This window comes from Pan paniscus, chromosome X, assembly GCF_029289425.2.
Source record: "Pan paniscus chromosome X, NHGRI_mPanPan1-v2.0_pri, whole genome shotgun sequence".
NCBI lineage: Eukaryota > Metazoa > Chordata > Mammalia > Primates > Hominidae > Pan > Pan paniscus.
In genome coordinates, this window is record NC_073272.2 from 45,961,403 (window position 1) to 45,974,762 (window position 13,360).

General features: G+C 41.1%; 1 protein-coding gene across 1 annotated transcript in view; it reads right to left on the reverse strand.

Annotated features, from left to right (window-relative positions):
• EFHC2 (EF-hand domain containing 2) overlaps positions 1–13,360 on the reverse strand; it is a 199,513-nt gene that overhangs the window by 168,471 nt on the left and 17,682 nt on the right. The window contains exon 2 of the mRNA XM_063601869.1: positions 1,049–1,237. Within this exon, the coding sequence (XP_063457939.1) occupies positions 1,049–1,237 (189 nt within the window). The remainder of the gene's footprint in view (positions 1–1,048; positions 1,238–13,360) is intronic.

Consider the following 13,360-nt stretch of genomic DNA (forward strand, 5'->3'; position numbering starts at 1 on the left):
ACAGAACATTGGGCTGTGATACAGGGCTATCTGATAAACACAGCATATCCATATAGCTGGTCGCCTTTTCTTTCCTCTGATCTTAGCCTTTTTAAAAAATATTCAAATACATTCCTTTTTCTAACTGCCAATATGTCCATATGTATATGTGTGTGTATGTGTATAGACATATACATTAAAAAATTCCAACTCTTGTCTAATAATGGCATCACTTCCTTTCACTATTCTTCTTGCCACATCACATTTTAGCCCTTAGGGATAGGGAATCATTACTACGGTTTATTACTAATTAGTATGGAGAAAAGAAGAGAAGGCATTTTTCTATTCCTATTTAAAGCCACATTCAGACTCAAACACAATTATTTAGTCAATGGCAACTCAAAAGCAAAAGTGACAATCTGACGAGACTCTTAGTTTCTATAGGACAGATTATCCTGTCCAGTGAAGGAGATGAGAGAAAGGTTAATAAGCATTAGCCAAGAAAGATAAACATTTGGCATTCTGCAACCAATGTGCCTGATAAAAAAGAGCAGAGCAAGAATAATTTTTCTTTGTTTAGGATACTTTTGTTCTTGAATTTATCTTTTCAGAAGAACTAACCTTAGTCAAAAGAAGCAAAATTTCACTTAGGAGGAATACGTTTAAGAGATCTATTGTATAACACAATGACTATAGCTAATAACAATGTATTGTATATTTGAAAATTGTAAGACAATAGTGTTTTCATCACAAAAAAAGAGAAGCACATGAGGTAATGCATATGTTAATTAGCTCAATTTAGCCATTCCATAGTGTATACATATTTCAAAACATCATGTTGTACACCATAAATATATACAATTATGTTTGTCAATTTAAACAAATAAAGACAAAGGGAGAAACACTAAAAATAAAACACTAAAAATAAAGGCAATAATAAGTAGAAAAGGCAAAAAGAAAAAGAACTAGCCTTAACATTTACACTGAAGACTCCTACTTTCTCAAAACTAAATTATTTAGCATCTGTAAAATGCTAAGACTGCATTCCTCCCAGTGTCATGTGACTTACCTGTTTATCAAAGGCTACCCATGATGGTACATCACTTCCATCTCCTTTAGGATATATGCTACATTTAGGCTTTATCTTTTGCCCCAGAAGTGGTTCTCCACCTATTCCAGGCTTTTCATCACTCACCAACATCATAACATTGTTGCAAAAGCCCCAATGTTGGGATTTGTGAAACTTCTCCTTTCCCACCTGTGAACATAAGAGACAACATAAAATAGTCAAAGTTACTCTTTATGACTTTTCTAACCTGTTTGTAAAATGTCAACACATTTTCTTACCATGTATTTTTCCCTCACAAAATGCAAATAAAGTGGCAAATAATTATGATCAATCTTTATCCATAAAGTTGTGTCACATTCTTAAATTTAATTCATTTTAATCAATTCAAAACATTGAAAAGCAGTAAACATAAACCTAATGTTCCATGCTATATAAAACATTAAAAAATGACTGTTACTGCAAGTAAATATTTAGAACATTAGCTTGCTAATTGGTCTTTCCTACTTGTTTGCCAAGAATGCAAACAGCAAAAAAAAAAAAAAAAAGAAAGAAAGAAAAAACTGCTCTGCTTCAGAATAAAAAGTGTATGTAACTGTTTTCCACAGAAGTCTAAACATTATTTTCACCAAAACAGAGAACAAAATCTTTTCCTCATTAAAGTAAATGTAACAGGAAATTCTTCAGAGCTGACATTCTCCTTTAATTGAAAAACCTTAACTCCCACCTTTTCTGGTGATCTGGAGAGAGAGGAGAAAGCACAGATACAACTACCAAGGGTTGGCAAGGACATGGCCAACATCAACATTTGTGCACTGCTGGTGGGAAGGTAAAGTAGGACAATCACTCTGAGGAGCGATGTGGCAATACGAGCAAAGAGAGAGGCATATATGTCCTATGGCCTAGCCAATCCACTCCTACAGAAGTATCTTGTCTTAGGCACAAGGAACTGCATATCAGACTATTGTTATAGCATTGTTTGCAAAAGTGAAAAATAGGAAACCACTGAAATGTCTACCCAATAGCAGAAAAGATACATCTCTTTATAACATGGAATATTAATACAGAGTCTAATATTACACGTATCAGTATAGACAAATCTAGGCCAGGCACAGTGGCTCACACCTGTAATCCCAGCACTTTGGGAGGCTGAGGCGGGAGGATCACCTGAGGTCAAGAGTTCGAGACCAGCCTGGCCAACATGGTGAAACCCCATCTCTACTAAAAATATAAAAAATTAGCCGGGCATGGTGGTGGGCACCTGTAATCCCAGCTACTTGGGAGGCTGAAACAGGAGAATCGTTTGAACCTGGGAGGCGGAGGTTGCAGTGAGCCGAAATCATGCCACTGCACTCCAGCCTGGGCAACAAGAGCAAAACTCTATCTCAAAAAAACAAACAAACAAACAAACAAAATAGACAAATCTCAAAAACTGCCAGGCAAAAAATATAGGTAGCTGAAGTACACATAAAATTTCACAACACATATATAAAGCTGGAAAATACTCGAAAAATACGGTAATATTTATGGATAATACATGCATAGAAATGATAAGCAGCAAATACAAGATTATATAATGTTCATGATAATAAATGAACACTCATATGCCCCACAGCCCTGCATAAAAAATAAATACCTCAGAGATAACTGAAGCTTTATCTCAGAGCTCATAGCCCTGCCTCCCTTATCCAGAGGTAACCATTATCCTGAATTTGCTTCTTTAATGTTAGCACACTGCCCAGGACTGTATATAGATAGCCAGGGCAATAGCCTCTTGCAAAACATGATGCCTTGGCAGAGAAGTCTGATAAGGTCAAAAATACCTCATTTCCTTTTGTGGTAAAGGCAGCCTGGAAGAATGAGGAAGGCCTGAGCAGCCCTCCCCAGGGAAGTCAGGGCCATAACAGCTGCCCTGGGCAGATAACAGCCCAGCTCTAGGGCTGGGAGAGGAAAGCTAGATGCAGTGGTTAGGATGGTGAGCTGTAGCTGGCTCTGTCCCTTAGGGAATCAATTGTCGCTACCTCCACCATTCCCTCCACTCTCTCTCTCTGTCTCTCTCTCTCACACATACACACACACACACTTGCTCACACATACAATAAGATTACCACAAGTCAGTCCCAGATCCCCATAAAACAAAGCAAAAGTTGGGTTTCAGAAAATGAATCGTAGAATAATATAGAATTCAATAATGATATACTGTCTCCTAAAGCAAGTAACTCCGAGTAATCACAAAGTCACCTCGAACCAACAAATGTTTCTTAAGTACTTACTATAGTCCTAACTTTGTGCCAAATATACGAGTTAAAATAAGCATAAGACTCAGCCCCTGCCCTGAAGAAAAAAACCCACAATCTTGCGGAGGAAGCAAGATTTAGATATATAAAATGATACTGTTTGGATGTTTGTCCTCTCCAAATCTCATGTTGAAATGTGATTCTCAGTGTTGGAGGTGGGGGCCTGGTGGGAGGTGATTGGATCGTGGGGGCAGATCTCTCATGAATGGTTTCACACCATCCCCTTAGTGATAAATGAGTTGTCGCTCAGTTATTTCACATGAGATCTGCTTGTTTAAAAGAGTCTGGGACCTCCCCCTTCTCTCTCTTTCTCCCACTCTCACCATGTGATACACTGGCTCTCCCTTTGCCTTCCACCATGATTGGAAGCTTTCTGAGGCCCTCATCAGAAGCAAATGCCAACACCACACTTCTTGTACAGCCTGCAGAACCATGAGCCAATTAAGCCTTTTTTTTTTTTAATAAATTACCCAGCCTCACGTATTTCTTCATAGCAACACGAGAACAGCCAAATACAGCAAACAACTAGAAAACAGTACAGCTACCATTTTTGACCGCTTACTATGAGCTGGATGCTTTACTAAGGGTTTTATATCTCATTTATTATCTCATTCCACTGTCACAGAACTGTTTTAGCAGTGTTATTACTGCCATTTTTCCAATGAGGAAACCAAGGCAGAGAGAGGGAGACTGGCCCACCCAAGCTTACACAGTAACTAGTGGAGCCTGCATCTGAACCTAAGATCATGTGACCCTAAGCTCTGGTAAGTGTATAGCTAAGTGTATGGCTGACTAGAGCCATACACTGATGTGCTGGAGTAGTAGTGTTGAGGTTCTGTGGATAACTGGATACTGTCTTGGGCCTGGAGGAATGAGATGAATTAGATAGGAGAGGAGAGGCAAGGATGTTCCAAGCAGGGTTAGGAGTGATGTACTGCAGCTGAGCTGACAGCACCTAGGAGAGGGGCGAATCTGGTAAAAAAGAAAGTCAAGGTCAAGTTTGGAAGGAGGGCGAGCTAGAGTAGAATATATAAGGAGGACTATATCATGAAAAGCCTCTCATGTAAATATCTTAAAAGTCTCCCTCATCAGGCCACTGGAATATTTACTAAAGCCTAATACCGGCCAGGCCCTATTCTAGAGAGTATGGTATAAAGATGAAGTCACAGCCAGCCTTCCTTCCCCTGAGGAGCTTTCTCCACTACTCACAAGTTTCCTCCATGGATCTAGGTTTCCATAATCACATGGAAAAAGCCCTTGCCACCATTGAAGGCCTCACTCAGCTACCTGTCCCCCAGAATTCCACAATTTGTTCATGTGTACCCTCCTCTTTGGTCAGACCACATCTTACAGCTTATAAGGTACCTTAATGTCTATTTAAAGTCATGTCCCTGGTCAGGCTATACTTCTACACAAACCTCTCTCCCCACCAAGGGTCAGCTCACATCCCACTACATAGTCATCCCTTCTACAAACATCTGGTGAGCATCCATTGGGTGCTAAGTTGTGAGAGACTTTGGGGACATGGCCTTGGGCAAGCCACAGCTCCCAACCCTAGAATAGAAGCCAGTCACTATGGGTCTGGATTTGGCAATGGGTTTCATACATGTGGCACCAAAAGCACAAGCAACAAAAGGAAAAATAAATTGGGCTTCATCAAAATTAGAACTGTGTGTCAAAGGATACTATCAAGAGAGTGAAAAAATCCATAGAATGAAGTTTGGGTGAGGTGGCTCAAGCCTGTATCCCAGCAACACTTTAAGAGGCTAAGCTGGGAGAATCACTGGGGCCCAGGAGTTCAAGACCACCCTGGGCAATAGAGTGAGATGTCATTTCTAAAAAACAGAGAAACCCAGAGAATGACAGAAAATATTTGGAAATCATATAAGGGTCTATTATATAGAATATACAAAGATTCTTACAACTCAGCAAAAACACAAACAATTGAATTTAAAAATGGGCAAAGGATGTGGTAGACTGCCACAGTTACTACTTGAGACTGTCACCACGACAGTTACTACTTTTACTACTTAAGACCATCATTACAACAGTTACTACTGTTAGTACTTGAGACCGTCATTACAACAGTTACTACTGTTAGTACTTGAGACCGTCATTACAAGAGTTACTATTGTTAGTACTTGAGACCGTCATTACAAGAGTTACTATTGTTACTACTTGAGACCGTCATTACGAGACTGAACGAAGGGGGATGAACATAGAAATGAAAACTTAAGACAAAAGAAACTGTTTTAAAGGAAGGGTCCGGGGAAGAAGAGAGCTCCCTGCTTCTAGTGAGCAAAGGCAGCCCCCCTGAGCTTCCACAGCCCTTCGTATTTATTGGGTAGAATGAGTAGGGAGGAGGAGGTAATGATTGGTCAGCTCCTTAATTGATCACAGGTTCATATTATTACTAACAGGCTTCAGATGTACCTAATCACAATAAACACTGCACTTGGGGCATAACTGCCCTCAGCATTCCTTCTGGGTGGCAGACACAGTTTGTCAGTTTGCCAACATTCTGCATTTATGAGAAAGTTTGCTGTTTACTCATATAGCCTCCAGTGGTATACTGAGTTGACCACAACCCTCATTTCTCCAAAGAAGATATACAAATGGCCAACAAGCACATGAAAATATGTCCAATGCCATTAGTCATTAGGGAAATGTAAATCAAAAGTACAATGAAGCCAGGCACAGTGGCTCACACCTGTAATCTCAATACTTTGGGAGGCTTAGGCAGGCAGATCATTTGAGTCCAGGAGTTTGAGACCAGCCTGAGCAACATGGTGAGACCTTGTCTCTACATAAAATACAAAAATTAGCCAGGCATGGCGGTGCATGTGTAGAGTCCCAGCTACTCGGGAGGCTGAGATGAAAGGAGCGCTTGCGCTCACGAGGCTGAGGCTGTAGTGAGCTATGAAGCTATGATCGCACCACTGCACTCCAGCCTAAGCGATGGAGACCCTGTCTCAAAAATAAATACATATATACATACATATACTGTGATAACGCTTCACATTCACTAGGGTGGCTATAATTTTTTTAAAATGAAAAATAAATGTTGGTGAGGATGTGGAGACATTGGAACTGTCACACCTTGCTGGTGGGGATGTACACTAGTATGGCTGCTGTGGAAAACAGTTTGGCAGTTTCTCATTAAGTTAAACATAGAATCATCATATGATCCAGCAGTTGCACTTCTCAGTATATTCTCAGGAGAATTGAAAACATACATCCACAGAAAGAAACTTACACATAAATGTTCATAGCAGCATTATTTACAATAGCCAAAAGGTGGAAACATCCCAAATGTCTATCAGCTGATGAATGGTTAAACAGTTGTGGTATATCCATACAATGGAATGTTATTCTGCCGCCAAAGGGAACAAAGTACTGATATCGTGCTACCATGTGGATGAACCTTGAAAACATTATGCTAAGAGAAAAAAGCCAGATACAAAGGGCCACATATTATATGATTCCATTTATATGAAATATACAAAATAGGCAAATTCATAGAGACAGAAGGCAGATTAATGGTTGGCAGGGACTGGGAGGAAGAAAGAATGGGGAGTGACTGCTTACCGGGTACAGGTTTCCTTTGAAGTGATGAAAATTTTCTTGAAACAGTGGGGATAGCTGCACAGCGTTGTGAATGTACAAAATGCCACTGAATTGTATAATTTAAATGGTTAAAATGGTAACTTTTATACTTTGTATATTTTACCACAATAAAAAAGAAAACCCCAGCCAGCATGAGATTCACACACCACAAATGAGCTATATGATGACCAAGCCCAGGGATGGGCAGATTCATGAGGCCTTCTCTGACCACCAGCCCTTCATCGTGTACATGCACCATAATATGTGCACATACTCGTGTTTGATTTGTCTCAACTAGATGACACATTTTTTAAACTCTGGGACCATGGTGTATATTTCTGCCTTTTTCTATGTCCCCTCACCATCTAACATATTGCTGCAGATACAGGAAGCCCATAAAACTCGAGTGGTAGATTCACTGGTTGCCAAATTGAACATTGTGGTCTGGATCAAATAGGCAACAAGGAGCCATTAAAGTTTCCCGAGGGACACAGGGACAATATGAGGCAGCACGTCTGAAGACAGATCCACTAACAGTGGGCAGGGTGGGTTGGAAGGGGGAAGGTCTGAAGGCAAAAGACTTTTTTTTTTTTTTTTTGAGACAGAGTCTCACTCTTGTCGCCCAGGCTGGAGTACAGTGACATGATCTCAGCTCACTGCAACCTCCACCTCCCAGGTTCAAGCAATTCTCTTGCCTCAGCCTCCCAAGTAGCTGGGATTACAGGTGCCCACCACTACACCTGGCTCTTTTTGTATTTTCAGTAGAAACGGGGTTTCACCACGTTGGCCAGGCTGGTCTCGAACTCCCAGGCTCAAGTAATCCGCCTGCCTCAGCCTCCCAAAGTGCTGGGATTATAGGTATAAGCCACTGCGCCGGGCACAAAAGACTTTTAAAGAGGCCACTGCCATATCTTAACATGAAGATCTTCAACCAATCTTAAACTGAAACTGATTAAGCAAGCCACAGCATGCCAACCCTTGCGCTAACTGTCTCTGCACACAAACACCCGGGCCTCACTCTTTCCAGGGATGCCACCCTAGTTGGTAATGGAGATGATTTCAGAGGGTGCGCAAGAATGTTCATCTTCCTCTATCCTCTTCCTTTCGATTAAGGCAAGGGTGAGTCTCAGTTTGGTAGTACTGACTATACCTCCCAAATACTTGCCTATAAAAAAGAAAGCAGGCCTCAGGCTCCTAACTTTTTGTAGGCATCAAATCTAAAAACACTGTTTTGTTTTCATTTCTTTTTTTCTTACCATGACCTTCCACTTAGATCAAATGATGTGGTTTTCATTTATGGTAAGGATATAAAGTTTCCCTTTTAAATATGTTTTAGTTTTCCAAAAGTGATTCAATTCACAGAGAGATATTAAGTAAATAATGGATTGGTTGGCATGTAGATACATTTTTTAAATTCCAAAGACAGCATGTATGCTTCTAAAGTTTCACAGCCTCTGACCCTATCAAACAAATGTCACAGGAGCAGATAAGTTTTTATTTATTTTATTTATTTTTATTTTTATTTTTTTATTTTTATGAGACGGAGTCTCACTCTGTCACCCAGGCTGGAGTGCAGTGGTGCAATCTCGGCTCACTGCAACCTCTGCCTCCTGGGTTCAAGCAATTCTCCTGCCTCAGCCTCCCAAGTAGCTGGGATTACAGGTGCATACCACCACAACCAGCTAATTTTTGTATTTTTAGTAGAGACAGGGTTTCCCCATGTTGGCCAGACTGGTCTTGAACTGCCAGCCTCAGGTGATCCACCCACCCTGGCCTCCCAAAGTGCTGTGATTACAGGCGTGAGCCACTGCAACTGGCTTGGAGTAGATAAGTTTAAAGCACCTGGGAGGAGGGCAGGAATTAAGAGACAGAGAATAGTGATCCAGGAAGCAATGTGACCCTCAGGACCTGTGTCACATCCACAGTGTTCAGGAGCCTGGAGCAGAACAAGGGAGAAGGCACTGGGATTAACTGGCAGGCATAACAAAAGGGCTGGTAGTAGACTCAAGATAATTAGAAGGCTCTGGCCAGAAGACAGAGTGAAGTGGTGGGATAAAGCCATGCAACTAAGCAAACAAAAGTGACTGCAGTCAATTTATGATTTCCATATTCACGTGGGTCCTAACTGTCTCTCCTTGCAGTACTGGCTTACTTGTGTCCCTGATAAGTCAGTGATCAATAGCATTAGCCTCTCCCTTCCATGGCCTCCTTTCAATGAACTCATAAAGACACTCAAGTCTTTCAACTCTTAGAGGAAGAAAAGCCTCCTTCAGTGCCCTTAGTCTTGCTTTCGTTACCATCTTGACTCCCTCCCATCCTCTATCTTCATGTTTCACGAAACAGTAGTCTGCAGTCACCGAGAGTCCCTTCTCCCCTCCATTCACTCCTGCACTCTGGATTATCATACAACCTCCCCTGTTAGGCCTTACCTTGCAGGACACCACATTATTCTGATGTTTGAAAGGTCTAGAGTCCTCTAACTTGAGACATGAGGTTAAGAGTATAAACAGGGGCCAGTGCCTTAGAGGTTTAAGGAACACTGGATTTTGTTTTGAGCAGGGCATAGAAAGGATCGCTCTGGCCACAATACAAAGAACTGGGGATATTGCAATAGTCCAGGCACGAAATGATAGTGGCCTAGACCAGGGTAACAGAAGTAGAGACAGTGGAAGTGATCAAGTTCTGTATGTATCTTGAAGGTAGAACAAAAAGGATTTACCAATAGATTAGATATAGGGTGTGGAAAAAGAGATGAGTTATTAACAACCCCAAGTATTTTGGCCTGAACAACGAGAAGAATGGAGTTTTAGGTGCTGGGATGTAGAATGGTGGGAGAGAACTTAATTGAGAATTCTGGAGGTAGGAGGCAGGCACAGGAGTCCAGAATTCTATTTTGGACATGTTACATTCAAGATACCACTCAGACAAGCAAGTAGAAATGTGGACTAGCAGGTGGATATGGGAGTCTGAAGTTCAAGCAAAAAGTCGAGGCTGGATATAAAAATTTGATATACATCAGTTGATGGATGGTATTTAAGGCTACAGTGCTGGAATGAATGATGATAGTGCAGAAAAGAAGTCCAAGACTGAGCTTTAAAATATCCCAATGTTACGTGATCAGGGAGATGGGGTAGAATTAGCAAACAAGACTAAAAAGGGGCAGCTGGTAAGATGGGAAGAACACCAGGAGAGTTTAGTATCATGGAAACTACATAAAGAAAGCATTTGAAGGAACACATGACTAACTGTGTTAAATGCTACTAATAATTCAAATGAAGACGAGGCTTGAGACTTGACCCCCTGATTTGGCAACATGGAGGTGGCTGGTGACCTTGACGAGAATGGTTTCAGCAGAATCATGGGGACAGAAATAGCTTGTGAACCATATGGCTCTTTGAACAGCTCTAGGTAAGGTATTGCAAATCAAAACTCTTGAGTTTCTAGTATTTATAATTTCCTTAAAATAACCCAAGCTCAGAAAAATGCAAGAAATAAATAAAAGATCATCTAAATGTCATCTCTTAAAGTCTTCTCTGACTGCCAGAGGCAGAACATTCTGTTCCTGCATAGATCTTCTATTAAAGTCTGGAAGGTTACCCTGTCTTTAACTATTTAGGAACTTACCCTTTCCCCTCCCCCACCCCCAGCTGTATCACCAGGGCCAGGCCAAGTGCCTAGAACAGAGAATAAAATGTTTTTTAAAAAATAATACACGTGCTCCTTGAAAGGGCAGCAGTGGTACAGACAAACAATCTCACAAGTTTCATTCTTGATTCATTCATTCTATACCCATAATTCCTGTACAGCCATCACTGTACTCACCATATTATACTATAGTTTCCTGTTTATATACTTGCATTTTATACTAGGCTTTGTACTTTCTGACAGTAAGGACTATAGGGCCTTGCACATAGTAGGTGTTCAATGAGCATCTATCGAATGAATAGAACATAAGCTGTGGATTATTTTCAAACAATCAGATATTGTCAGCTGATCTTTCCCTGTTCATGTTACCTGGCTTAGACCCCCTTAAATCTAATAATCAAACATTTGGAATGGAGAGCAGCACCAGGGAGTAATAGGGTCATAAAGGATAGGACAGGAGACCTGGCATCAGAAGCCTGGCATTCACCTTCCAGCTTTGCCTCTATGGGTCATGTGATGCTGGTGCAGTCACTTTACTTCTCCAGAGGCTTGCCATGTCTAAAGTGAGAATAATAATACCTGCTTCACGAGACAGTGGTTAGGACTAAGTGAGAGAATATCTGTGCCTGTGCCTGCCTGTTAGCATTTATTATTTTGTTTTCTCAAGAGGAAGGACTTGATATTGGCTTTTAGAGAGAACTGAGTCAGAGCTCCAATAAAAAGGGACCAAGTATAGGAGTTCGAGACCAGCCTGGCCAACATGGTGAAACCCTGTCTCTGCTAAAAATACAAAAATTAGCCAGGTGTGGTGGCACGTACCTGTAGTCCCAGCTACTCACGAGGCTGAGGCAGGAGGATCACTTGAACCTGGGAGGTGGAGGTTGCAGTAAGCCGAGATCGCACCACTGCACTCCAGCCTGGGTGACAGAGCAAGACTCCGTCTAAAAAAAAAGGGACCAAGTATGACTCCCTTACTAACCAACCCAAGAGCTTATATGTTCTTTTCCACAAATAGATTTATAGATTTATCTCCACTTTTATGACATTATTGGCCATAATAATATTTGCTCCATGAACATACATAAATTATCTGATCTTCATTCCTGGGTTAAATGTCACTTTTAACACTGTTCCTCTTAGTTCCATGGAAGCAGGGCCACATGTTAAATGTTGAATAAGAAATATTCAACATTTAACACAGGGCCTGATAGGTATGAGTCAATAGTTCTTCAACTTAAACATACCATCTATTTTTATGATTTATTTTTTGGGCAACCCACTGTAGCAAACAGCCAACCCTATGTATATAGATGAGGGTTACAGGAATTAAAAGGAGTATACTATGGAGCAGTCGATGCCGGAGAAAAAATCATGTAGAATTTGAGTCTTAAAGTGAACCTTGAACCATGCACTGAATTTGGGCAGAGTAAAAGACACTGAAACATGTTGAAGGACCAGGACTAGACCCAGCTAGATACAGGGGCATTTCCTATAGTAGTGGGACATGAACTTTGAAGAGTTAATGTGGAAATCAATCCATAGAGAGCCTTAAATAGCAAAATCAGACACTTAAACAACATCTTACGGGGTATAAGGCTCATTTCTGCTAGTATTTCTAAAGGAGGCTGAAGAGGTGGATTGATATTCAAGAGCCCTCCACAAGGCTAACCTTCCTTTCCTAGTCACTACCACAGCTGCAAGAGAAAGAGAAGGGGCTGGAAAAAACAAGGTCAAAAGAGGTATGCCTGAAACTTCCTTTGCAAAAATTATGACAGTAAAAGAAATGTGACCTAACTGACTCCATCCTGCTTCTAACCTCCAGGCTGCTCTTGTTCATTCCTGGACATAGGCCGAACCAACTTTGGGAGGAGTTGATAGTTTAAATTTGAAACAAAGATGATAACAGCCCCTCCCCAAAACAAACCCCTGCTCCTTGCTTGGGGACCAGATCACCTTTGTAAAACTAATAAATTAGCCACAAGATTGGAAATTATGGCTTAGGAATCACGCAGCCTGAGACCACAAGATTTCTAACCTCCCCAATTGCTCCCATAGATAACATTACTATTATAAAACCTAAGATAATTTTCAGACCCTGCATTCTGATGGATCAGCTGGCACCACCCAGACAGGTAAACTGGCTCATCTGATCTGTGGCCCCCATCCAGGAATTGACTCAGTGCAAGAGGGCAGCTTCAATTCCCTATGATTTCATCCCCAAACCAACCAATCAGCATTCCCCATTCCTTAGGCCCCTGCCTGCCAAACTATCTTTTAAAAACCTCTGTCTCAAAATTTTCAGGGAGACTGATTTGAGTAATAAAACTCTGGTCTCCCATTTAGCTGGCTCTGAGTGTATGAAACTCTATTGCAATTCCTCTGTTTTGAGAAATTGGCTCTATCTGGGCAGTGGGTAAGAAGAACCCATTGGATAGCTACATGCTTGCTTCTTTGAGGGGCAGCAACAACTGCACACCCACCTCCCCCAACCCCTGCATACACACACACACACAATTGCTACAAACTCTTACCAGCATATCTTTGTCCAGCTATAATAGTAACAATAACTAAGAATATACGATGGGGCCTTTTAATTTTAAACATTAAAATCCACCAAGGCCAACAGAGTTGTGTGGAAGCATGTGGGGCCCATAAAATCCAACAATGCTATAAAAATTGAGAAGAAACCAAAATATATCAAAGTCAGAATGCAGTTCATTCAACCAAGTTGCAGCTAAATTTATGAGCAAATTCTCCACCCAAAGAG